At 44.6% G+C, this 27,350-nt stretch overlaps 2 protein-coding genes across 18 annotated transcripts in view; one reads left to right on the forward strand and one right to left on the reverse strand.

Annotated features, from left to right (window-relative positions):
* The window catches only part of LOC139552299 (dynamin-1-like), an 82,351-nt gene extending 75,977 nt beyond the window's left edge, over nucleotides 1–6,374 (forward strand). For 4 of the 11 annotated variants that reach the window (XR_011670409.1, XM_071363907.1, XM_071363902.1 and 1 more), the window contains 2 exons: nucleotides 542–578; nucleotides 3,280–6,374. Coding sequence is in view for 9 of the 11 variants with exons in the window: in XM_071363907.1 (XP_071220008.1) it covers nucleotides 542–563 (22 nt within the window). In the remaining 2 variants the exon portion in view is untranslated. The remainder of the gene's footprint in view (nucleotides 1–541; nucleotides 579–3,279) is intronic. The other 7 variants (XM_071363901.1, XM_071363906.1, XM_071363899.1 and 4 more) reach the window with 3 other exon arrangements.
* Nucleotides 6,375–6,486: 112 nt separating this feature from the next.
* Nucleotides 6,487–27,350, reverse strand: part of LOC139552298 (golgin subfamily A member 2-like) — a 36,971-nt gene continuing 16,107 nt past the window's right edge. For 6 of the 7 annotated variants that reach the window (XM_071363891.1, XM_071363898.1, XM_071363894.1 and 3 more), the window contains 20 exons: nucleotides 25,857–25,937; nucleotides 25,257–25,295; nucleotides 25,105–25,167; nucleotides 24,681–24,774; nucleotides 24,346–24,452; nucleotides 24,139–24,197; nucleotides 23,771–23,912; nucleotides 23,587–23,676; nucleotides 21,080–21,187; nucleotides 20,876–20,963; nucleotides 20,601–20,737; nucleotides 20,154–20,372; nucleotides 19,864–19,977; nucleotides 19,555–19,779; nucleotides 19,235–19,423; nucleotides 18,896–19,097; nucleotides 18,579–18,749; nucleotides 11,907–12,013; nucleotides 10,909–11,095; nucleotides 6,487–10,475 (listed from right to left, as the gene is read on the reverse strand). In XM_071363891.1, the coding sequence (XP_071219992.1) occupies nucleotides 10,207–10,475; nucleotides 10,909–11,095; nucleotides 11,907–12,013; nucleotides 18,579–18,749; nucleotides 18,896–19,097; nucleotides 19,235–19,423; nucleotides 19,555–19,779; nucleotides 19,864–19,977; nucleotides 20,154–20,372; nucleotides 20,601–20,737; nucleotides 20,876–20,963; nucleotides 21,080–21,187; nucleotides 23,587–23,676; nucleotides 23,771–23,912; nucleotides 24,139–24,197; nucleotides 24,346–24,452; nucleotides 24,681–24,774; nucleotides 25,105–25,167; nucleotides 25,257–25,295; nucleotides 25,857–25,937 (2,691 nt within the window). In that variant the 3' untranslated portion in view covers nucleotides 6,487–10,206. The remainder of the gene's footprint in view (nucleotides 10,476–10,908; nucleotides 11,096–11,906; nucleotides 12,014–18,578; nucleotides 18,750–18,895; nucleotides 19,098–19,234; nucleotides 19,424–19,554; nucleotides 19,780–19,863; nucleotides 19,978–20,153; nucleotides 20,373–20,600; nucleotides 20,738–20,875; nucleotides 20,964–21,079; nucleotides 21,188–23,586; nucleotides 23,677–23,770; nucleotides 23,913–24,138; nucleotides 24,198–24,345; nucleotides 24,453–24,680; nucleotides 24,775–25,104; nucleotides 25,168–25,256; nucleotides 25,296–25,856; nucleotides 25,938–27,350) is intronic. The other variant, XM_071363895.1, reaches the window with a different exon arrangement.

Raw genomic sequence — 27,350 nt, forward strand, 5'->3', positions numbered from 1 at the left:
GTCTTTATAGTTTAGGAATAGTGTCTCTTATCTATCCTATCTCCGTGTTGGAAATAAACAGAGAGAGAAAGAGAGGGGCGGATAGGGACAGAGAGAGAATGAGAGCGAGCGAGAGGGGGCGTTTTTCATTTTCGTTCTCTGTTAAACTGCCTCCGCACTGCTAACGTTTGCCTTGTGCTTGCCTGTGGTTGTGAGCTAATGGACACTGTACTGATCTGATGTGAACTCACGGTCAGGGCAGCAGCTTGCCTTACTTAGGGAGACACACACATTGCCTGACACTGCTCTTGCTCACACACACCCTCAAACATCTAAATAACCCTCAAACAATGGCTCTAAGGCAGCCGTGTTGAAACCAATTACCCCAAATAACTTTCAAATAATGCTCCAAATCTGATTGGTCCATGGGGAGAGCAGTGCTTTGTCATGCGACGTGGGTCTCTCCTGCACTGTAACCTGTATGTGTTTGTTTGCATTCCTCTTCCTGTCCATCTCCTTCACCACACCTCTATCCCACCGTTGACTATGGTTCCTCTTTCAGAATCACTATCAGTGACCAATGAGGACTAACGCTTCTGGTACGTTTGGTACTAATCACTGTCATCATCTTCATCCTCCTCTTCCTCATGCTGCTTTCTCTTAGATACCGTCACCTCACTGCATGCCCATCACACTCTCCTTTTTTTCAGAGCACTCCCTAATGCCTCTTTTAGCATTGCATGGACAAACACACACAAGCACACACACAGGTCGTTTGTGCATTTGTGTCACTGTGTGAGCCTTGCTGTTATTTTGTTATTGTCTGCTGAAGTCAAGTTTATTTTCTAGTTTGGGAGAGGTTTGTGTCGATGAAAAAAGTCAGAGGATACCTCTAGATACGCACATGCATACACACACTCAGACACACACACACTCACACATACACACACATGCATATACACACACGCGCACGCACACACCTGACCGGAGCTGCTTGTTAGGGGTCAGAAGTCAAAGGTCATGGGTTTGTGTCAGTGTCGGCTCATGACATCTCACCCCGTCCCCAGTCCTGTCTCTGATTGTTTGGTGGCGTGACACATTGCTGTGCTATATTTATCCTGTCTAAATGTCAACATAGTATTCAATAGAGCCTAGGGAAGCTGTCAGAGAAAGGCTGTACTGTGGGTGGTGATAGTGATTTCTAAAGGGTATGTTATGTCTAGTTAACGTTTATCCAACTAGCTATTCTGGCGGTCATCATTTACCCTGCCTCCTATAGTTGAAATCTACTTTTTAGCATTTATGCTAACTAGCCCCTCTTTTGATAGTGAAGTAAAGATAGCATAGCCTTGATGATCATGGCAGAACTACTATGGAGATTATACATGTGTTATGTACCCTTTGTAGCAGTTATAATCACACAGCTGGAGGGGTGAAATGCAACCCTCTATTGCTCACGTTTTGCATGCTGATTGGGTTGAAAGAGGAGAATATTATGGATGATAATATAGTGGAGCTATACTGCCCTCTTCTGGGCACCAAAACAACTGCCTGTCACCAATGGAAACTATGTACACTGAACAAAAATATAAACGCAACATGCAACAATTTCAAAGATTTTACTGAGTTACAGTTCATATAAGGAAATCAGTCAATTGAAATAATTTCATTAGGCCCTAATCTATGTATTTCACATGACTGGGAATACAGATATGCATCTGTTGGTCACAGATACCTTAAAAAAAGATAGGTGCGTGGATCAGAAAACCAGTCAGTATCTGGTGTGACCAGGATTTGCCTCATGCTGCGCGACATCTCCTTCGCATAGAGTTGATCAGGCTGTTGATTGTGGCCTGTGGAATGTTGTCCCACTCCTCTTCAATGGCTGTGCGAAGTCGCTGGATATTGGCGGGAATTGGAAAACGCTGTCGTACATGTTGATCCAGAGCATCCCAAACATGCTCAATGGGTGACATGTCTGGTGAGGATGCAGGTCATGGAAGAACTGGAACATGTTCAGCTTCCAGGAATTGTGTACAGATCCTTGCAACATGGGGCCGTGCATTATCATTCTGAAACATGAGGTGATGGTGGCGGATGAATGGCACAACAATGGGCCTCAGGATCTTGTCACGGCACCTATGTTCATTCAAATTGCCATCTATAAAATCAAATTGTGTTCGCTTATGCCTGCCCATACCATAACCCCACTACCAGCATGGGGCACTCTGTTCACAATGTTGACATCAGCAAACTGTTCGCCCACACAACACCGTACACTATCTGCCATCTGCCCAGTACAGTTAAAACTGGGATTCATCCGTGAAGAGCACACTTCTCCAGCATGCCAGTGGCCATCGAAGGTGAGCATTTGTTCACTGAAGTCGGTTACGACACCGAACTGCAATCAGGTCAAGACCCTGGTGAGGACGACGAGCACATAGATGAGCTTCCTTGAGACGGCTTCTGACAGTTTGTGAAGAAATTCTACGGTTGTGCAAACCCACAGTTTCATCAGCTGTCCGGGTGGCTGGACCATACCACAGGTGAAGAAGCCGGATGTGGAGGTCCTGAGCTGGCATGGTTACACGTGGTCTGCGGTTGGAGGCGGCTTATGGTAGAGAAATTTATATTTAATTTTCTGGCAACAGCTCCGGTGGACAATCCTGCAGTCAGCATGACAGTTGCACGCTCCCTCAAAACGTGAGACATCTGTGGCATTGTGTTATGTGACAAAACTGCACATTTTCGAGTGGCCTTTTGTTGTCCCCAGCACAAGGTGCACCTGTGTAATGATCATGCTGTTTAATCAGCTTCTTGATTTGCCACACCTGTCAGGTGGATGGATTATCTTGACAAGGAGAAATGCTCACTAACAGTGATGTAAACAAATTTGTGCACAAAATTTGAGAGAAAAGCTTTTTGTACATATGGAACATTTCTGGGATCTTTTATTTCAGCTCATGAAACATGGGACCAACACTTTACATGTTGCGTTTATATTTTAGTTGAATCTATATACTGTATGCAGTATATTCCAAGATTCATGAAATCTGCAGGAATTATGTGTTTTAGTGTGTTAGCTGTTATGTCTGATTGTATTCTCCCACATTGTCCCATATAGCTGTGTGTGTAGTAGTATGTCAGAGTGGCGTTGAGTTATACCGCTTGTGCGTAAGGGGGAGACACCCAGCCAGAGTGACAATCCTAACTCATCCCTGTCTTCGCTTATATCTGTGTCCCTCTGTCCCTGTGTTTCTGTCTGTCCGTCTATGTGTGTATCCATGGTCCTCTTGGCAGCCGAAGACCCCCGCCCTCACCAACCCACTAGACTACTGAGCCCCCTTCCCCTCCGACTCACCACCTACCCCACGGCAGAGAGACCAAGGACTGCAGAGCAACCTTCCTTACCTAGACCTGACCCTTCTTTCTCCTCTCCCTTCTCTACTAAATGACACAGTCACGTCACACACACGCACAAACCCACAGACAGACAGACACATTGTATACCCCCAATACAGAGAAATGCATTCACCCTCCACTGTATATTAAGGACCATTGTAGATAAGAATTCGAACACATTTACACACACTCAGACACACACATTTACATGTGTAAGTAGTCACACACTTAAACGGACAGGGCAGTGTATGCGTGGGTGGATTCAGCAAATATGGACGAGAGGGTTAAGGAATGCTATGCTGAAATATTTTTTCTTTCTCACCCTCCCCTTCAGATGGGTATTTCTGGTTGCTGACTTTCTTTCTTCCTCTCATATCTGAATTATATTTTTTTCTCTGATAATTTGGGATATTGATAATGATCTTTTTTGTTCTGGTTGACATGTTATTCTGTGTGTCGAATCTCTCTCGGGAGTAGATGCATTATCCATCTATCTAGGAAAGTGGAGTGGATCAGAAGGGATAACTGCATCTGAACAACAGCTTTCTTTTTGTTGTCTTCTGCTATGATCATCATGATCCATACTGGTCCCTAAAGTCACAGGCTCGGACAAACCTGACATAGATGGGCAAGGGCCCTTTTAGTCGGAAAAACACCCAAAGAGAAAATATATACATTAATGGTACTGACTCTCATGTGTCACAATGTGGTATCTATCTCTGTGATTTCTATGTATTATTTATGATACACTGATTCATGTGTCCTATTATATCTAACATCACGACAGTGTTTCCTCGCCTCTGAGTTTGGGGACATTTTCTCTCGTTATGTTTCATTCACTTGTTCATCCTTCACTTAATCTGGCTTCATTATGTCCTCTTTCCTATCTGTTTCTACTTTCCATTTTTATTGAATAGCGGGCCATGCAAGGGTGGGCCCTCACCCGAGAGCCCACTACCTCCTTTTGACTCCTAGAAGCCCCCTTTTTTGCCCCTTGGGACCCCCTGACACCCATCTTTTCTCTAACACGCCCCCCTTTCCACCACTCAGCCCCTACATGTGAATCCACACTATCCTTCACACCCAACACACACACCAATCAGAGATCTCAGCAGCTCTTCACAACAGCCTCCCTCAAAGTAAGGGTGGAGGGGGGAGCAAGAGAGAGGAAAAATAAACGCGAACCCCAAAATAAAAGATCTCTTCCTCCCCTTCAGTAGGAGTGAGGGTGAAGAGAACGTGTGGAACGTTCTGCATCTGTGTCCATGTCCTACCTTCTGTAGCCACCAGGCCTTGCGTCACTGTGAAGGCCCATTCTTATGTGATGTGATAACCATGATGATGATGTATTCCTGTGTCTGCAATGATACAACGATTGTTCAGGTGTTCAGACTAACTGTGATCTGGTCACAGGAGGTTGGTGGCACCTTAATTGGGGAGGACGGGCAAGGACATGGTTTCCATGGGTTTGATGCCATTCCATTCGCTCCGTTGATCATTATGAGCCGTCCTCCCCTCAGCAGCCTCCTGTGGATCTGGTGTAGATCGGTGTAAAATCCTCCTTGACCAGCTCCCTAAGGCACATTTGAAGACATGTTTCTCTCTGTGCTTCAGTCTCTGTACTCATGCCACGAGTGCTGGGGGGGTTGTGAACTAGAGGGTCTCCTGCTAAAACCTCGTCCTCTCCCACTTGTCAAGGAACCACTTCACCAATGAACCACTTCCCCACTAGTGAAACTCAGTACCTTAGCGAGGCGGGATCTAAATAGAAAGTGCAATATGTTCTTATTGGACGGCTTAATGAGAGCTGTCCACCAATCACACCAGACTCAGAGTAGCTGCTCAGCCTGAGAGGAGGCAAGGAGACAGACAAGACCCTAACGGTTCATCTCAATACTGTTACATGGCATCCTTTCTCCTTTCCTCCCAAGGAAAGCTCAAACATTGAAGTTGTTTTCAGGAAGACCATTTATAAGTGTTGCCAGTCCAAGATGAGATTTTTTGACCCTGAAAGTGTTTCCAAGAGCAGTGACCGTAACAGGAGAACGTGTGTTGAATATCATTGGAACTGTGTAATACGTGTTGGGGCGGGGGACACTGATTTTGGCATGGCTTATCAACTTTTTCCTTTTCTTTTCTGTTCTTCCCTTTTTTCTTTCTTCCCTCTCTCAGTGGTCAAGGGGGTGAGTGAAGACATCAGGTTTAAAACCACCAACAACCCAATCAGTGATGGTCTATACATAGAAACCTATATACACACACACACCTATACAGTGCACCTCTCCCGCTCCCATGTCACTCATGCGTTCCATTGCTGTTTGAGAGATGTGAGTTGACCCCCCTTTCTACCAGTGGACTCTGTCTGTAGTTTGTTGTATTTTTGACCCTGTTGGTAATAATAGTATATGGGCTCATTAGCCTACCCACAAACCCCTGTTTCAGTATCCATATCGTACTCACCTCATACAAACCTACCCCTCTTCACAACACCCTTGAGTCTTAGCAACAGCCAATAAATAAAAAATATTAGCTATTATGAAATGAATGATTAATTCAGAGTACATTTTATCATGGACATATCTTACTTGTGTAATGTATCCTGTGTGGTGCATCTTCTGAAATTGTGTTCCACTTGTCTAGACGTTAGTTGACATTGTATGAATACTGAATATTAAATTATTACAAATAAGTGACTGAGTGTGGTGTACAATGAAACATGATAAAATAAAGACAAACAAATAAGTGAATAATGTTATATGAAATCCTTGGCTATGGATGTGTTGAGTATTGGCAGGTTGTGATTAGTAGTATGTAGAATCATTTGTCGCTTGTTTCTCGGTCTCTGTCCGGAGAGGAAATGAGGGGGCAGAGTAAATGTTTGTATTCTATCCTGCTGTGACAACTTCGTCCTGTATCTTATCTTACTGCTGTCGGTGGAATGTGTCTGTCCAACAGGACTGCTTTGTCAAGAGATTAAAAGTCAGCTTACTGTACCAAAATGGTCTGAGTCTTTTGTCGAGGAATCTCACTCAAAATGACATCTCTAACAGGACATATTGAAGGTAGAAACTCCAGCACTTACAAGGATCCATTGACCAGATGCTGTCTGCTTTGCTCAATCACTTTTAATCAGGAGAAATCACATCAGAAATATACTGCCGGAAGCCATTTTGTTCTCTCACAACAATCCTACATTGCATTAAAACTGATTAGTTTCGATACTTATTACAAATAAATATATTTTTTTACTTTTGTATTAAATCACAGACGGTACCCCCACCCCTTCACTTCAGCTGTCCGTGTGTGTCCTGAAGCCAACAATGGCTCAGACAGACACACAGACAAGCCCTCTGGGCTGCTAGCAACACTACAAACAGCCATTACACTTATTCCCACACACCAGGCAGAATGAATATACAATATGTTACACAGTTACACTATATACAGTTCCTTTAAACAGAAGGCATTCACCTCTGTCTCTTAATCATCATGTGCTCAATCCCACACATTCATTCAAAAGAACAGTTTGAATTAGAAAGCGTGGGAAAACTATTTCACTTGTTACTTTTACTCTCTCGTCACCACCTCCAAAACAATAGCTGTAAATGACTAAAATATTATCTTGGTTTTACCACTCCCAAAACAAAAGTTCTCTCTCTAAAGGAAAAGAAAATGCAATGAATTTAAATATTCAGATGGGATCACTTTCAACAGAAACCACGTCAAGTCCTACTATGAAAAGTGCTTTGCTTCAGGTTAGACATGGTTCAGATCAGGTACACACACACACCTGAAAACTCACTCCAGAACCACCAAAAACTTTTTTCAGACTGTTTTTGACATGCTTAAAGACTTCCATTCTTGAATAAAAATAAAATACGGACATCGGTAGTCAGAGATACACTGGAAGCATAAAAATTCCAAAATATCCAAAATATTATGGGAGTACACACATTTCCCCAAAAACTGCAGGGTGGCAGAGATGCGCCTATGGCAATTTCATCTTTATTTGGGTCATCATTGTAAGGTTATCTAAAAACAGAGGACCTTCCTGCATCTGTCAATCAAACAGCAAAGCTTACCCCATTGCCCATGACTTGTTACTGGAATCATTACAACCCTCTATTCATATGTACATACCTACACATCCTCCTAGCGCACACACACAATCTTTCGGTCACTTCAACACACACTCTGTCTTCATTCGTGGAACTCTGAGCCCCGATGTGCCAAAGTGCACATGATGACATAGGGCTCCCAAGTATAGAAACCAAATGTCTAGAATGGATCTGCCATAGAAAAGCTACTGTCCAAAACTAAGTGATGGGACAGGGTTTGATTACAAGGTCTGTCCAATTTTAGTGCAATAACCTACAGTAAAAGCCCATGTAACTTTAGAGAGAAGAGACAATGACATGAGGATACAATTGAGATTGTGAGTCTGTTTGATAAATGATTCAATCTTCATCCAGTCTCAAAGGGAGTGACTTAAATTATAAATGAGATATGTTGAGGGGCAACAAGCACAACATAATTGAAAGATTGATAAACAAGAGATGATCAACTGGTGCTATGAAATGGGGCCTCAAATAAATAAACGCATAGCAAACTTGAGGAATACAACTGAGTTGACTGGCTTATGTGCATAAATAAGATAAAGCTCTAGTGTACATACATATGTTCAGATTTCAGTGTTTCCACATAAAAGAGGATGGATAGACAAGGTAGTTGTAGGGGTGAGCAGCCATGTGTCTACATGCTAGTTCCTCTTTCCTGACGTCCTATGGTGTCTCCCTACTTAGAAGTGAAAAGTGCAAACTGCTCCCATCACTCCAAATGCTAGTGTCTTTACCAATGCTTTCCTGACTGACTTCCACCTCAGGTAGGCCAAGGCTCCAGCCTGGCCCTTACCTCCTTCATGTACTGTACCCAACTACTCATGCCCTCCTTTACCCCACCTGCTATCCTGCCCTACTCAGACAACACACTCACTCCACTGCCATAGAACATACCAACAGTTACCAAGGGCTGTGCCTCGATACGGTACTCCTCCATTCATGACCACTTGTCTGAGTGAGTCAGTCTTGTCGCCGATCAGTGGTCATGGAGGAAAGGCGACGAGGAAATTAATTGAGACAACCCACGCGCCAAAACCAAGCCATGTCTGTCTCTCCTACCAAACAGACAGACTAGCCCAGTTCTGCTCCAGAGTCAGACACAAAACCAAGCCATGTCTGTCTCTCCTACCAAACAGACAGACTAGCCCAGTTCTGCTCCAGAGTCAGACACAAAACCAAGCCATGTCTGTCTCTCCTACCAAACAGACAGACTAGCCCAGTTCTGCTCCAGTCAGACACAAAACCAAGCCATGTCTGTCTCTCCTACCAAACAGACAGACTAGCCCAGTTCTCCTCCAGTCAGACACAAAACCAAGCCATGTCTGTCTCTCCTACCAAACAGACAGACTAGCCCAGTTCTGCTCCAGAGTCAGACACAAAACCAAGCCATGTCTGTCTCTCCTACCAAACATACAGACTAGCCCAGTTCTGCTCCAGAGTCAGACACAAAACCAAGCCATGTCTGTCCTACCAAACAGACAGACTAGCCCAGTTCTGCTCCAGAGTCAGACACAAAACCAAGCCATGTCTGTCCTACCAAACACAGACTAGCCCAGTTCTGCTCCAGAGTCATACACAAAACCAAGCCATGTCTGTCTCTCCTACCAAACACAGACTAGCCCAGTTCTGCTCCAGAGTCAGACACAAAACCAAGCCATGTCTGTCCTACCAAACACAGACTAGCCCAGTTCTGCTCCAGAGTCAGACACAAAACCAAGCCATGTCTGTCCTACCAAACACAGACTAGCCCAGTTCTGCTCCAGAGTCAGACACAAAACCAAGCCATGTCTGTCCTACCAAACAGACAGACTAGCCCAGTTCTGCTCCAGAGTCAGACACAAAACCAAGCCATGTCTGTCCTACCAAACAGACAGACTAGCCCAGTTCTGCTCCAGAGTCAGACACATTGTGAATGGGGATCCAGTTAGTGTCTTAACATAAAGGTACCAGTGGAGGATGGTGGGAGGAGCTATAGGAGGACAGGCTCATTGTAAGAGCTGAAATTGAATCAATGGAATGGAGTCAAACATGTGGTTTCCATGCGTTTTGTGTGTTTGATACCGTTCCATGTATTCCATTGTTGCCGCTAACGTCTCACTCAAAGCCTTACATTTCTCCTGTAATAGACAATGACTGAGGGACAGAGATACTTTATTGCGCCTATGGTTCAAATGGCAGAGAAGGGGAGAGAGACAGAAGATAGTGAACAGAGGAGGGATCAATGTGCAGGAATAAACATCTCTCCATCAAGAGAATCACAGGAAGAATCTCAATAGCATCCGGTGGAATACTTCCCAATCATCTAACGGTATTAAATACAAATTAAAAGAGACAGAAAAAGCGGACAAACATTCACACTGCAAGTAAGGAGGTTGCGAAGGAGGAGGTGGACGAGGAGAGGAAGGCCACCACACACACTTACACAAGGAGTTCACATCCTTAAGTCACTCTGTTAGTGCAATGAAGAAAAAAAACGGCATGCAAGACCAGCCAAGGACTCAAAAGGAAGAGTGAGAAAGAAGGAGGAAACAACCTCTCCCAGAAAGTAGAGAAAGTGAGTGTGCATGTGTGTGAGAGACAGTATACCCAGAACTGTGTGTACGTGTACATCCTAGATGACCTAAGTGGAGTGTGACGTGGTGGAATGGTGTGTGTGTTCACAGATCCTCCAACATTGCCAGTTAGCTCCATAGTCTCATCATCATCATCAGACCACCAGGATCTTGACTTCGTCCTGCTCGTCGGGCCGGTAAAAGAACGGGACGCAGGGGTTGTCCCCCAGGAAGGGCACGGAGCGGGGCCCCTGGGGGTTTTGGATCTCCTGGAGCAGCTGCATGATCTGCCTGGTCGTGCCGTCCTCTTGGGGCCTCATCAGAGCCTGGGAGTCTGGGGGGAGCCCCTGGCCCTGGTCTGACGGGCCACCGTGAGGGGGGTCGGTGGAGTCGGGCTTCACAGCTGAACTTACATCCGCAGACTCTGGAGAGAGAAGGGGGGGAGAGATGAGAGATCAGGGAGGTTAGTATAATGACGTGGATGTGTGTGTATTGTTCTACTCCAGGGCTCTCCAACCCTGTTCCTGGAGAGTTACCCTCCTGTAGGTTTTCAATCCAACCCCAGTCGTAACTAACCTGATTCAGCTTATCAACCAGCTAATTATTAGAATCAGGTGCACTACATTAGGGTTGGAGTGAAAACCTGCAGGATGGTATCTCTCCAGGAACAGGGTTGGAGAGCCCTGTTCTACTCCATACACATTCATATATATATATACACATTTGTATTATTTGATGTATGTTTGTGTATCTGGTCCGTCCACAGTGCTGAGTTCCTTGTGTCTCCGTGTGCGTGTATTTGTGGTGTACCTTCCTGTGTGTGTGTGTGTGTGTAATATATATAAGTGTGAGCATACCTTGTCCATCCACAGCGTTGAGCTCCATGCGTCTGTGTGCGTGGTGAGCCTGGACCTGCTCCTCTCCAGCTGGCAGCAGGTCAGGGTTAGCCGCAGCGCTAGCCAGCGCCCCAGTATAGCGGCTGTACCACTCGTTCCTCTCGCCTACCAACCTCATCACCAGGTCCTGCAGCTCTGCCAGTTTGGCCTGCACGGGCACAGAAACACGCTCAGAACACTGGCAATACTCTGAAACGTATGTAGTTCATTCCTTGACTAATTCATGTTCTGTACCATGTATCATGTGGACCCCAGGAAAAGTAGCTGATGCTTTTGGAGCGGTTAATGAGGATCCTAATAAATACCAAATACTACTAGTGTGTGCAAATTTATAAAAAAATAAATATATTCTTCTCTTATTTTACCAGGTAAGTTGACTGAGAACACATTCTCATTTACAGCAATGACTTGGAGAACAGTTACACTGGAGAGTAGGGGGGGATGAATGAGCCAATTGGAAGCTCAGGATGATTAGGTGGCCATGATGGTATGAGGGCCAGATTGGGAATTTAGCCAGGACACCAGGGTTAACACCTCTACTCTTACGATAAGTGCCATGGGATCGTTAGTGACCACAGAGAGTCAGGACACCCGTTTAACGTCCCATCCGAAAGACGGCACCCTACACAGGGCAATGTCCCCAATCACCGCCCAGGGGCATTGGGATATCATTTTTGGGGGACCAGAGGAAAGAGTACTTCCTACTGGCCCTCCAGCACCACTTACAGCTACATTTGGTCTCAACCAGGAAAGGAAAGGGCAGAACGACAGATTTTTACCTTGTCAGCTTTGGGATTTGACGCAGCAACCTTTCGGTTACTGGCCCAATGCTCTAAACACCAGGCTACCTGGACCAACCCTGCTTAGCTTCAGAGGCAAGATAGCAGTGGGATGCAGGGTGCTATGCTGCTGGTGGTATACTGCAGCTTCCCTCTCATGTTTGGTGTGTGTGTGTGTACCTTCATCTCCTCTTTGTCCTGGGCCAACATACTGATGTACTGCTCCTTCTCCATGTGTTTCTGCTTCATGATGGCTCTCTGGTTCTGGTAAAGGGTGATGTACTCTCCTGAACAGACATACACAATGAAGGAATAGGATGAGCAGACCTGTCACACTACGCGAGTGAACGTGTCAGTGCATCCCTGTTAGTGTGTGTGAGAGAAAAAGTGTGTGCGCGTCACTGATAGTGCCAGTCTTTACAGACAGAGAGATGATTGAGTGTCTCACCAACAGCGTTTCTGAAGACAGTTGTATACAGCAGTATATATACAGAACCAGTCAAAAGTTTGGACACACCTACTCATTCAAGGGTTTTTCATTTTTTTTAAATTATTTTCTACATGGTACAATAATAGTGAAGACATCAAAACTATGAAATAACACATATTTATTTATTTATTTTATTTTTTATTTATTTATTTATTTTACCGTTATTTTACCAGGTAAGTTGACTGAGAACACGTTCTCATTTGCAGCAACGACCTGGGGAATAGTTACAGGGGAGAGGAGGGGGATGAATGAGCCAATTGTAAACTGGGGATTATTAGGTGACCGTGATGGTTGAGGGCCAGATTGGGAATTTAGCCAGGACACCGGGGTTAACACCCCTACTCTTACGATAAGTGCCATGGGATCTTTAATGACCTCAGAGAGTCAGGACACCCGTTTAACGTCCCATCCGAAAGACGGCACCCTACACAGAGCAGTGTCCCCAATCACTGCCCTGGGGCATTGGGATCTTTGTTTAGACCAGAGGAAAGAGTGCCTCCTACTGGCCCTCCAACACCACTTCCAGCAGCACCTGGTCTCCCATCCAGGGACTGACCAGGACCAACCCTGCTTAGCTTCAGAAGCAAGCCAGCAGTGGTATGCAGGGTGGTATGCTGCTTGGTTACTTTGGTTTTGGTTACTATATGGAATCATGTAGTAACCAAAAAAGTGTTGTTAAACAAATCAGAATATATTTTATACTTGAGATTCTTCAAAGTAGCCACCCTTTTCCTTGATGAAAGCTTTGCACACTCTTGGCATTCTCTCAACCAGCTTCACCTGGAATGCATTTCAATTAACAGGTGAGCCTTGTTAAAAGTTAATTTGTTGGATTTATTTTCTTAATGTGTTTGAGCCAATCAGATGTGTTGTGACAAGGAGTCCATATTACGGCAAGAACAGCTCAAATAATCAAAGAGATTATTTACTTTAAGACATGAAGGTCAGTCAATACGGAACATTAAGAACTTTGAAAGTTTGTTTAAGTGCAGTAACAAAAACCATCAAGCGCTAAGATGAAACTGGCTCACATAAGGACCGCCACAGGAAAGGAAGACCCAGAGTTACCTCTGATGCAGAGGACAAGGTCATTAGAGTTAACTGCACCTCAGATTGCAGCCCAAATAAATGCTTCACATAGTTCAAGTAACAGATACATCTCAACATCAACTGTTCGGAGGTAGACTGTGTGAATCAGGCCTTCATGGTCGAATTGCTGCAAAGAAACTACTAAAGGACACCAGTAAGAAGAAGAGATTTGCTTGGGCCAAGGAACATGAGCAATGGACATTAGACCGGTGGAAATCTGTCCTTTGGTCTGATGAGTCCAAATTTGAGATTTTTGGTTCCAACAGCCGTGTCTTTGTGAGACGCAGAGTAGGTGAACGGATGATCTCCACCTGTGTGGTTCCCACCGTGAAGCATGGAGGAAGTGTGATGCTGTGGGTGTGCTTTGCTGGTGACACTGTCTGTGATTTATTTAGAATTCAAAGCACACTTAACCAGCATGGCTACCACAGCATTCTGCAGCGATACGCCATCCCATCTGGTTTGCGCTTAGTGGGACTATCATTTGTTTTTAAACAGGACAATGACCTAAAAACACCCCTCCAGGCTGTGTAAGAACTATTTGACAAAGAAGGAAAGTGATGTTGTGCTGCATCAGATGACCTGGCATCCACAATCACCCAACCTCAACCCAAAATTAAACGTGCCTATTTATATAATGAATATGAGTTTATGAAATATTAAAGATTTTAAACCTCTCACTAAAAGCCTCACTCATACATAAGTTATACTTAAACGCAAAATGGTTCTCCAGTAGATTATTAAGAAAGGCTCATCCTTTGTTCAAAACTGGCCTTTTTGCCTTGATACAGATTAGACAAAATGTCATTTTCAATTAGTAAAAAATTTGAAGTTGTAAAGTATCGCCCTTTCTTAAACAAGCGATACAAAGCTGGTAACAATTTGTAATATATATATTTTCTGGAGGATAAAACAACAAATGTTAAACTCAAATATACAGATCAATAAAAAAACATAATGGATTTTTTTCTCTTTTTTTATTGTATAATATTTATTAATGATATTAACAATAGAAACGGAGGAGTTGTCACATATTTTCGATAACTGCATATGGGAATATCTGCTCAATCCAAACTCACAACCAACTGATTGCAGCACTACCACAAAAATGGAGTGAAGTGGAAAAGGGAGAAGATAAGGAACTTGTTTGCCTGCCATATATTAAAGATACAAATTGGCTGAAATTAATTGGCATAAATTGAAAAACATACCAGTTTAATTTGAGGACAAAAACATTGACAGCTGTGCCATACAGGTTGCAAAATAAATGGGAAGAGATTCCACGGCACATCGTTTATGAACTGGTACAAAAGAACGACGCTTGATTCAACACTTAAAGAGTTTTCCAATTTAAATTATATTGACAGCTGCCACCAACAAAATGCTATATATACACACACACACAATGGCTTGCAAAAGTATTCACCCCCCTTCGCATTTTTCCTATTTTGATGCCATACAACCTGGAATTAAAATACATTTTTGTGGCGGTTGTATCATTTGATTTACACAACATGCCTACCACTTTGAAGATACAAAATATTTATTGTGAAACAAACAAAAAATAAGACAAAAAAACAGAAAACCTGAGAGTGCATAACTATTCACCCCCCAAAAGTATGCTTAGGGTCATTGTCCTGCTGGAAGGTGAACCTGCATCCCTGTCTCAAATCTCTGGAAGACTGAAGCAGGTTTCCCTCAAGACTTTACCTGTATTTAGCACCATCCATCATTCCTTCAATTCTGACCAGTTTCACAGTCCCTGCCAATGAAAAACATCCCCACAGCATGATGCTGCCATCACCATACTTCACTGTGGGGATGGTGTTCTCGGGGTGATAAGGTGTTGGGTTTGCACCAGACATAGCGTTTTCCTTGATGGCCAAAAAGCTACATTTTAGTCTCATCTGACCAGAGTACCTTCTTCCATATGTTTGGGGGATCTCCCACATGCCTTTTGGCGAACACCAAACATGTTTGCTTATTTTTTTCTTCAAGCTTTTTTTCTGGCCTCTCTTCCGTAAAGCCCAGCTCTATGGAGTGTCCAGGTTAGTGGTCCCATGGACAGATACTCCAATCTCCGCTGTGGAGCTTGGCAGCTCCTTCAGGGTTATCTTTGGTCTCTTTGTTGCCTCTCTGATTAATGCCCTCCTTGCCTGGTCTGTGAGTTTTGGTGGGCGGCCCTCTCTTGGCAGGTTTGTTGTGGTGCCATATTCTTCACATTTTTTAATATGGATTTAATAGTGCTCTGTGGGATGTTCAAAGTTCCGGATATTTTTTATAACCAACCCTGATCTGTACTTCACAACTTTGTCCCTGACCTGTTTGGAGAGCTCCTTGGTCTTCATAGTGCCGCTTGCTTGGTGGTGCCCCATGCTTAGTGGTGTTGCAGACTCTCGGGCCTTTCAGAACAGGTGTGTGTGTGTGTGTGTGTGTGTGTGTGTGTATATATATATATATATATACACACACACACACACACACACACACACACACACACACACACACTGAGATCATGTGACAGATCAAGTGACATTTAGATAGCACACAGGTGGACTTTATTTACCCAATTATGTCACTTCTGAAGGTAATTGGTTGCACCAGATCTTATTTAGAGGCTTCATAGCAAAGGGGATGAATACATTTGCACGCACCACTCTTCCGTTTTAAAAAACAGATTTTTTTCCCTTTCACTTCACCAATTTTGACTATTTTATATATGTCCATTACATGAAATCCAAACAAAAATCTATTTAAATTACAGGTTGTAATGCAACAAAATAGGAAAAATGCAAAGGGGGATGAATACTTTTGCAAGACACTATATATATGGTGCATACAACAATGTCAGCTCTGTAGATTTTGCTGCGAAGAGACAGAATCAATAGATAACTTTTTATGGTATTGTCCCTATGTAGCTTGTATCTGGTCACAAGCTCAGGAATGGTTAATTAAAAAAAAAAAAAATCACAACGTGCATTAAAAATGTACCTTACAAATAGCAGTGTTGGGAGATTTGGAAAGCCATAATCGGTCAATAAATAACACCTGTAGCAAAGATTTATCTTTAGCTCACAATCTGTGGATACTACATGACTAGAAAGGCAAAAAAAAAAAAATCACAGCACAATTGAAAAATGTATGGCACATGGAAACCAAAGGAAGGTGGTCTCAGGTGATAGGTGGGATGGGCTGAGAGCAGCTGAGGGTTGGGATTAAAGAGCATATGCTTGCTAATGTATTATTGTTATGTGACTGTGTTTTATAAAAGTAACATGTATGTAAAATTTGTATGAAAAAGCTATGTAACATGTACAGTTGAAGTCAGAAGTTTACATACACCTAAGCCAAATACATTTTTACTCAGTTTTTCACAATTCCTGACATTTAATCCTAGTAAAAATCCCCTGTTTTAGGTCAGTTAGGATCACCACTTTATTTTAAGAATGTGAAATGTCAGAATAATGTCTTGAGTCAAACATTTCAGGTAGCCTTCCACAAGCTTCCCACAATAACTTGGGTGAATTTTGGCCCATTCCTCCTGACAGAGCTGGTGTAACAGTCAGGTTTGTAGGCCTCCTTGCTCGCACACGCTTTTTCAGTTCTGCCCACAAATTTTCTATGGGATTGAGGTCAGGGCTTTGTGATGGCTTTGTTGCCCTTAGGCCATTTTGCCACAACTTTGGAAGTGTGCTTGGGGTCATTGTCCATTTGGAAGACCCATTTGTGACCAAGCTTTAACTTCCTGACTGATGTCTTGAGATGTTGCTTCAATATATTCACATAATTGTCCTTCCTCATGATGCCATCTATTTTGTGAAGTGCAGACCAAAGCACCCCCACAACATGATGCTGCCACCCCCGTGCTTCACGGTTGGGATGGTGTTCTTCGGCTTGCAAGCCTCCTCCTTTTTCCTCCAAACATAACGATGGTCATTATGGCCAAACAGTTCTATTTTTGTTTAATTAGACCAGAGGACATTTTACCAAAAAGTACGATCCTTGTCCCCATGTGCAGTTGGAAACCATAGTCTGGCTTTTTTACAGCGAGTTTGGAGCAGTGGCTTCTTCCTTGCTGAGCGCCCTTTCAGGTTATGTCGACATAGGACTCGTTTTACTGTGGATATAGATACTTTATACCTGTTTCCTCCAGCATCTTCACAAGGTCCTTTGCTGTTGTTCTGGGATTGATTTGCACTTTTCGCACCAAAATACATTAATCTCTAGGAGACAGAACGCGTCTGATGGTTGCGGTATGATGGCTGCGTGGTCCCATGGTGTTTATACTTGCATACTATTGTTTGTACAGATGAACGGGGTACCTTCAGGCGTTTGGAAATTGCTCCCAAGGATGAACGAGACTTGTGGAGGTCTACAATCATTTTTATGAGGTCTTGGCTGATTTCTTTTGATTTTCCCATGATGTCAAGCAAAGAGGCACTGAGTTTGAAGGTAGGCCTTGAAATACATCCACAGGTACACCTCCAATTGACTCAAATTATGTCAATTAGCCTATCAGAAGCTTCTAAAGCCATGACATAATTTCCCAAGCTGTTTAAAGGCACAGTATGTAAACTTTTGACCCACTGGAATTGTGATACAGTGAGTTAGAAGTGAAATAATCTGTCTGTAAACAATTGTTGGAAAAATGACTTGTGTCATGCACAAAGCAGATGTCCTAACCGACTTGCCAAAACTATAGTTTGTTAACAAGACATTTTTGGAGTGGTTGAAAAACAAGTTAATGACTCCAACCTAAGTGTATGTAAACTTCCGACTTCAACTGCACATGTAAAAAGTACATGTAAAATTTAGCAGAAAAGCTGTTAAAAAAAGAAAGTGTCCTCAGAAGAGGGGTGGTGGTGGAGGGGTTAACAAAAAAATATATAAAAAATAACAAACAATTGAGACGGTTTGGGATAAGTTGGACCGCAGAGTGAAGGAAAAGCAGCCAACAAGTGCTCAGCATATGTGGGAACTCCTTCAAGACTGTTAGAAAAGCATTCCCCATGAAGCTAGTTGAGAGAATGCCACGAGTGCTTAGCTGTCATCATGGCAAACGATGGCTACTTTGAAGAACCTCAAATATATTTAGATTTGTTTTACACTTTTTTGGTTACTACATGATTCCACGTGTTATTTCATAGTTTTGATGTCTTCACTATTATTCTACAACATAGAAAACAGCAAAAATAAAGAAAAACCATTGAATGAGTAGGCGTGTCCAAACTTTTGACTGGTACTGTATATGTATGCATGCGTGTCTCGCTCACCAATAGTATCAGTCTCTCCAGACAGCTGTATACAGCGGTGTTCCAGCTCTTCTACCCTCTCCTTCAGGTCAGCCTTCTCCTGCATCAGAGAGGTGAAGCGCTGCTGCAGCCTCTCCATGGCAATATACAAGGCCTCATGTACCTCCACTGTTACACCCTCTGAACCTGAGACTAACATGGGGGGGGGGGAGGGTAACTGGTCAGACACACTGCACTGGTGACACTCAAAACTGGCATAGTGTTCCTAGAAAACAAAAGTCATGCAAGTAGCACATACAAATACATACACACACACGCACCTTTCCTCCTCCTCTCACCTGTATGTTCAAGGTGACTGTGGTCATCATGGCTGTGACCGTGGCACTGACCGTGGTCGTGGTCATGACTGTGGCGCTCTATGCTGAGTGCTACAGACTGGTGTCTGGCAGCAAAGTGCAGTCTCCTCTCCTCCTCCAGTCTGCTCCTCACCTCGTCTCGCTCTGCCTCCACACGCGCCACCGCACCGCGCACAAACTCCTCCTGAGAGAGAGAGAGACGGAAGGGAGGAATTATTCTTCAGAGACAATTATCTGAGAAATACTTTGGAAATCCTCGATGTAGGATTCTCTACAGCATTTGGGAACACTAGATCCCACTGATAGGTATTTTCTCCTCACCATCTCCTCGCGGCTCTCAAAGTCTTCTGGGATAGCGATCGAGGACTTCTGTGGGCTCTCTGGCAGGGATTGGCTCTCCACTCCGTCTCCCTGGTTTCTGGGGAGTGTGGCCAGGGCTGAGCTGTTGAGCAGCTCTGTGACTTCAGCCTTCAACTGCTCGTTATCTCTGGACAACTGCTCCAGCCTCTCCTGCAGAAGGCGCCAGAGGGGTCAATACAGACACTGTGTGTACGTGTGCATAGTGTGCGTCTCTTCATGTGCAACTCTGTGTGTGTGTATTCGGGGATATGTGACTACATGCGTGTGTGTCCGTCCCTGACCTGGTATTGCTCCAGCTGTTTGTGGCTCATCTCCAACTGAACCCTTCCCTGGGTCTCGTCATGCTGCAGCCGGTCCATCAGCTGGCTCTGCTGCAGGTACTGTCTGTGGAGCTGCTCTCGCTCTGAAGCCAGGGCTGTATAGCCTGCAGAGTACTGCTGTAGGTTGGCCACTACCTGGTCCCGCTGCTCCAGCAGTGCCTGGTACTCCTGCGACTTCAAATCCAACTAGGGATGGAAGAGACGTGCGAGTGTCTATATGCTGTTCCTGTACCTGTTCACCATGACATGTGTGTGCCCGCGTTTCCCTACCTGCTCCTTGACATTGTGCAGGTCCTCCTGTAGTTGTCCCATCCTGCGTCCCAGCTCCTTCTTGACGTGATGCTCTGACTGCAGAGCAGTGGTCAGCTCCATGTTCTCATTGGTCTAGGACCACAGAGACATTCAACACATTCATGAGGTCACCACCGATCTGAATGTGGCTGGATAACTGAAGATGCGTTTCCACATATTCCATGTTTAAACACTAATAAAACCTGGCAGATCAGTGATTACTTCACATAAGTAAACAGGAGAGTAAAAAAGGTACCACTCCTCATTACCAGTTTGACGAAGCCGTTCTGCAGCTCAGCCAGTTGGTCTTTAAGGGTGCGGTTCTGGGCCAGGGCGCGGCTGATGGTGGCCTTGTCACTCTGCACGTCATCCAGCATGCGCCTGCGGTCCTCTGCATCCTCAGCCCCGAGCTCCGCATGGCGCTCCAGCTCCGAGAGACGGGACTCCTGCTCCGAGCACATGCGACTCAGCTGCTCGTTGTCACGCAGCTATTAACAGAGAAGGGAGGCCAGAGAACAGTGAGTTTTCAGTTGTGAGACACAACAGGGATGGACAGGGTGTGCAGGATTTCATTCTAGACCAGCACCAACCCACCCCATAATTCATCTTATCAGTCTATGCTTTGATGAGAAAGTGTTCAGAGTGCAACTTCACTGAGGAGTGTGACACACACAGTGTGTGTTATTATTGCCTGGCAGTGTGTGTGTGGTCATTACCTGGGCTTGGAACTGTGAGTTGAGCGAGTCTCTCTCCTGCTGCAGGCTGCCGAGGGCCTCCTGGAGGGCCAATTCACTCTCCGAGGGCCCTGAGGGCTGGGGCTCCGCCTGGGCCCCTCTCTCCTGGGACAAAAGGGCTGGGGAGGAGAGGAAAGTCCTTACGGCAATGCAAATATTTTAATGATAATGATTGACAGGATGGGGAGGGTCAACGCAGTAAGTTGGTCTTTTTGAGAATTGACGTGCAAACCGAGGAGGGTAGCTGTGTGTCTCACCTGCAGTGTGCTTCAGGTCTGTGATGTGGGCTTCAAGCTCCTGGATCTGACTGATGCTCCTGTCTCTCTCCTCTGCTACTAGTGTCACCTGCACAGGACACACGTCAATCAACTCAACCTTAAAGTGACTAGGTATTTATAGCGTTACGTCCAGGGCTGTGCCGCCTCTATAGGCTGTGCTAATGGGGTGGTAGCATAGTGTACCTGAGAGAGCAGCTGCTCCGTCTTGTCCTTCCAAACTTGTCCCTCCTCCTGGATCTGCTCAGCGTAGCGGTCTCTCTCTGTCTGCAGCTGGGCCACCGACTCCATTAACTACAGATGACACCAAAAGAGATCTTTAACACAATGGCGTGGCAGTCAAAACGTTAAAGAGAGGCACACACACACACACACACACACACACACACACAGGGTTGAATGGCGGGAACCCAGTTACCAAGATTTACCAGCCACAACCACTCCCTTTTCCCGAGGATAAATAACTTTGTGTATTGACTGGTACATCATAACAAATTACAGCATGCGTGAAATTCGAACTGTTAAATTATATGCCATGTCTAAATCTGGGTCCTCTGAATCATCAACGCTCAGGGTGGGGACAGACAGCCCATCTCAGTATGGAGCGCAGATCACAATGCATGTAGAGCTACAGTGCATTAGGAAAGTATTCAGACCTCTTGAAAGTTTCCATATTTTGTTACGTTACAACCTTATTGTAAAATAAATGAAAAAGATATAGAAAGATATATATCCTCATCAAGTGAAAACAGGTTTAGACATTTTTGCACATTTATGACAAATAAAAAACAACCTTATTTATATAACTATTCAGACCCTTTGCTATGAGACTTGAAATTGAGCTCAGGTGCATCCTGTTTCTATTGATCATCCTTGAGATGTTTCTACAACTTGATTGGAATCCACCTGTGGTAAATTCAATTGGTTGGACATGATTTGGAAAGGCACACACCTGTCTACATAAGGTCCCACAGTTGACAGTGCATGTCAGAGCAAAAACCAAGCCATGAGGTCGAAGGAATTGTCCGTAGAGCTCCGAAACAGGATTTTAATCAAGGCACAGATCTGGGGAAGGGTACCATAAAATGTCTGCAGCATTGAAGGTCCCCACAGTGGACTCCATCATTCTTAAATGGAAGAAGTTTGGAACCACCAAGACTTTTCCTAGAGCTGACAGCTCGGCCAAACTTGAGCAATCGGGGAAGAAGGGACTTGGTCAGGGAGGTGACTAAGAACCTGATGATCACCCTGACAGAGGTCCAGAGTTCTTCAGTGGAGATGGGAGAAACTTCCAGAAGGACAACCATGTCTGCGGCACTCCACCAATCAGGCCTTTACGGAAGAGAGGCCAGACGGAAGCCACTCCTTAGTAAAAGACAGCCCGCTTGGAGTTTGCCAAAAGGCACCTAAAGGACAAGATTCTCTGGTCTGATGAAACCAAAATTGAACTCACTGGCCTGAATGCCAAGCGTCACGTCTGGAGGAAACCTGGCACCATCCCTACAGTGAAGCATGGTGGTGGCAGCATCATGCTGTGTGGATGTTTCTCAGCGGAGAATAGTTAGGATCGAGGGAAAGATGAACGGAGCAATGTACAGAGATCCTTGATGAAAACCTGCTCCAGAGCGCTCGGTACCTCAGACTGGGACGAAGGTTCACCTTCCAACAGGACAACGACCCTAAGCACACAGCCAAGACAACGCAGGAGTGGCTTCAGGACAAGTCTCTGAATATCCTTGAGTGGCCCAACCAGAGCCTGGACTTAAACACGATCAAACATCTCTGGAGAGACCTGAAAGTAGCTGTGCAGCAACACTCCCCATCCAACCTGACAGAGCTTGAGAGAATCTGCAGAGAAGAATGGGAGAAACTCCCCAAATACAGGTGTTCCAAGCTTGTAGCGTCATACCCAAGAAGACTCGAGGCTGTAATCGCTGCCAAAGGTGCTTCAACAAAGTACTGAGTAAAGGGTCTGAATACTTACGTAAAATGTGAAAAAAAAAAAAAAAAAAAGACAAAATTATATACATTTGCTAAAAATTTTAAAAACCTGTTTGTGCTTTGTCATTATGGGGTATTGTGGAGGGGAAAAAATGATTTAATCCATTTTAGAATAAGGTTGTAACGTAACAATATGTGGAAAAAGTCAAGGGGTCTAAATACTTTCCGAAGGCACTGTATGTATTGGATCACAATCATTTGGGCTTTTTAACCTTGGGCTCATTAAATGTCTTTAATGTATTGCTCACCAGGCTTGAATTTTTCGACCAAAGCTCTAATCAAATAAACACAAAGGCGTATTTATATTGAATTTTTTAATTGAACCTTTTTTAATTAAACCTAATCTTTATTTAACTAGGCAAGTCAGTTAAGAACAAATTCTTATTTACAATGACGGCCTACACCGGCCAAACCCAGATGACGCTGGGCCAATTGTGGCCGCCCTACGGGACTCCCAACCACAGCCGGTTGTGATACAACCTGGATTCAAACCAGGGTGTCTGTAGTGACGCCTCCAGCACTGAGATGCATTGCCTTACACCGCTGCGCCACTCGGGAGCCCCATGCTTTATAATGCTTTTGAATGACACTTCCGGTTTTGGCGGGAAATACCAGGTCAAGTGATTTATTTTCGAGATGGAACATTTATAAAATACCAGGAAAGTATTCAACCCTAACACACACACACACACCTGAGCAGTGTGTGCCTCAATCTGTAGTTTCTCCTCCAGTAGTAAGTGCATCTGCTGGTTGGCACTGGGAGGCCCTGACTGACTAGAAAACTAGGAATAAAAAGAAAGAATTGAACAACTGTAGAACAAATGATGTGTGTATGTGAGTGATTAAGTGAGACACCGTGTGTGTGTGTGTGCCTACCTGTTGCAGCATGTCGTCAGTCATCTCCAGTCTCTTGCGCAGCTCGTCCAGGTCCAGTCTCATAGCGCTGTTCTCGCTCACCCTCAGCTTGAGCTGCTCTGACAGCTCTGAACTCTGCTGCCTCCCCTCCTCACTCACACTACTGCACAGAGACAGAGGGTCAGCTAGGAACGTGCACACACACACACACACAAAGAGCCTCTGATTTACCTCGCCGCAGACGACAGGCATCTCTCTCCATGTATCACAATCACACAAACTGACTAGGTGTGGTATCCACCATATTCCTTTCCCTACCTAGTCCACAAATCAAACAAGGAAAGGCCAGCCATGGACTAGAATGTCAGCATACTCAGGGTAAGACTTACTTTAGTCTGTACACCTCTAGCCTCAGGTTGTCTCTCTCTTTCTCTAGCTCTTTGTTATGCTGCACATACAAGAGAACATCAATCATTTGTTAGACATTACCGCAAAGCTCAAATCGATAGTCATCGGTCATAGCATTCAACTGTAGCAATATCAGTCTAGCGTGCAGACTACCTCCTCAAACGGTCTTCAGTGTGTGTGTGTGTTACCTTGTCAAACTGTTTCTGTTGTGTGGAGACAGAGGACAGGGTTCTTTCCAGCTCAGAGACTCTCTGTTTGGTGGCCTGGAGACGGTTACTCAGCTCCTCAGCCTCCCCTGAAACACACACACACACACACGCTCAGTAACACAAATAGACTCTCTCACCCATTCATATTAAACACATCAACGCCATCTCTTTCTCTATCACCTCCTCTGAACACACACCACAATATATCACATTACTGAACACGTTCACATTCATAGACACATTAACACAGACTTGGACGATTAAATGCCTTCTCTTTCTCACACAGGCTCTTTCTCACACGCCAGAAAACACACCTGTTTTCTGGCGGGCAGCCTGCTGTGTGTACGACAGAGCGGTCTGCAGCTCTGATTTCTCTGACACCAGGATGCCGATGGTCTGAATGTGGACCTGGGGGAGAGGACGGACAGACCGAGACAGGGCGAGAGACAGACAGACCAGTTATTGAAGCCTCGCATGATACAATTTGTAAATATTGGATAAAAATCAAGCTTTCATTTGCAATGATGAGACATTATTCAGTGTATCAGTGCTCGCATCCCTGGGTAAAAAGGGAACAGCATGGTGCGCTGACCCCAAAGGCAGATACATAGCACACATCTGGAACTGCAGAGTGAACATTTGACAATTGCTTTCAAAGGTCTTCAAATCGATTCAGAAAAGTGCTCTGAGGGAATGAAAAACCTTGAAGAAGTTCCTTCTGTGTGTGTGTGTGTGTACCTGTAGCTGTTCCCGCATTGCTCCTTGCTCCTTCACACACTTCTGTTCAAACTCTCTTCGCTCCTGATCAAAGAAAGCACACAGAAAACATCCTGTCATTGTCCACTGAGGAGGAGACGAGAGAATGAGAGAGTCTTCCTTAGTCTGCTCACCTTTTGCAGCTGATCTGTGAGCTCCTGAGATTGCTCGGTCTGTCAGACAAAACAGGACAGAGGAAAAATCCATGACATCATCATCATCATCATCCCCACCTCATAGACTTCAAACCACCACCCCAACATCTCCAGTAAGTCACCCATCTAACCCTACACCATGTCATCTCCTTTCACTCTTCAAGAGTTAAATCACTGTTGAGCACCAAGGAAGCTCCCTCGCATACTCAAGAGAAGGACAGCAGCGTATTAGCCTAGCCAGTGGGGTTAGCAACGGTTAGCTGTTAGCAAGATGGCTCCAGAAGAAATATCAATGCAGTTGTTCTAAACATTCCCTCATTTCAGTCAGCGTGTCCATCTTGGTGAGCATGTAAAAGCTTGGCTGTTACCAATGGGAACAGGGCAGTGCAATGAAATTATTTATGAGGGAGGTGAATAAACAAAACCGACTGTGCTACCACTCAGCGCAGCTGCTGTTTATCCAGGGTGTTACGTCATTTGCTAGTCAATCTGTGGCCAGTCAGTCTTGCTATGGGGGCTGTCAGGGGTTATTTGCCACACAAGGCAGAACGCCAAACTCCCACGAGCACACACTCTTACCAGCCGGTCTAGCTTGGTATTGAGCTGATTGTTTGTTAGGTTGCTGGAGTCCAGTGCGGCTGCCAGCTCCTGGTTTCGACTCTGACGTGCACGCAGCATGCATCGAAAGAAGAAAAAAAAAGAGGGGGAGGGAGGGAGAATTGAAGGAAAAGAAAAACAGCGATGGGAGGAGAAATACAAAACAGTAACTCATTAATGTGAAAGTAAATAACACCTTCTCTCTCTCTCCCTCAGGGAAAGTACATAACACCTTCTCTCTCTCCTTCAGGGAAAGTACATAACACCTTCTCTCTCTCCTTCAGGGAAAGTACATAACACCTTCTCTCTCTCCTTCAGGGAAAGTACATAACACCTTCTCTCTCCTTCAGGGAAAGTAAATAACACCTTCTCTCTCTCCTTCAGGGAAAGTACATAACACCTTCTCCCTCTCCTTCAGGGAAAGTACATAACACCTTCTCTCTCTCCCTCAGGGAAAGTACATAACACCTTCTCTCTCTCCTTCAGGGAAAGTACATAACACCTTCTCTCTCTCCTTCAGGGAAAGTACATAACACCTTCTCTCTCTCCTTCAGGGAAAGTAAATAACACCTTCTCTCTCTCCTTCAGGGAAAGTACATAACACCTTCTCTCTCTCCTTCAGGGAAAGTAAATAACATCTTCTCTCTCTCCTTCAGGGAAAGTAAATAACATCTTCTCCCTCAGGGAAAGTAAATAACACCTTCTCCCTCTTCTTCAGGGATGTATAATGTGAATAACAAACAGAAAAAGATGTCAGCAGGTACTTGTTGATCCTACCAGTATTCAGAGACGTCATACACAGTGAGGATGGGTAACTAGTGAAGGGGCATGGGGGCACAGGGGCATGGGTAACTAGTGAAGAGTTCAGCAATACACGGTCAGACTGGAGAGTGTAATCTAATGAGATCTAATGGGTTCACATGACCCCAGTTTCTCTAGAAGTCCACATAACATGCATGACCACAATAAGAACATACAAGTCCCTAATGTGATCTCAGCCAATTTAACAAGTCGCAACCCAGTAGTCACTGTAACAAAATGTTGTATCCTGTAAAATCCTAGTGAGAGGGACCTATAGCCAGCTCAGATCAAGGCTTTGGAAAGATGATGCCTGAAAATATTATTTGCAAACAGAAGAGAGTCCATTCTCTATATAGACTCCATCAATCTACAAGGCAATCTAACAGGTGAGGTCTGAGGACTATCAGACAAGAGCAAGAGAGATATCTGAATAGAGCAGACAAAATATATATATTTTTTATGCATTAAACGTTGTATGGTTGCAGGGCCTGGGCAAGGTACAGTGGGGAGGCCTGGACAGCAATTCATACATTTGCTCTGTTCTGACTGCGCCGATCATTCAGATTGCATTGTTGTCTCAGCCATGCAACACAAACTCAGTTCTAAATCATGAGTATCACTTATGTGGAGTACATGTGTGTGTAACCCGAGACAGGACGCAGGGCAGGAACAGGA

The sequence above is a fragment of the Salvelinus alpinus genome, chromosome 24, assembly GCF_045679555.1.
Source record: "Salvelinus alpinus chromosome 24, SLU_Salpinus.1, whole genome shotgun sequence".
NCBI lineage: Eukaryota > Metazoa > Chordata > Actinopteri > Salmoniformes > Salmonidae > Salvelinus > Salvelinus alpinus.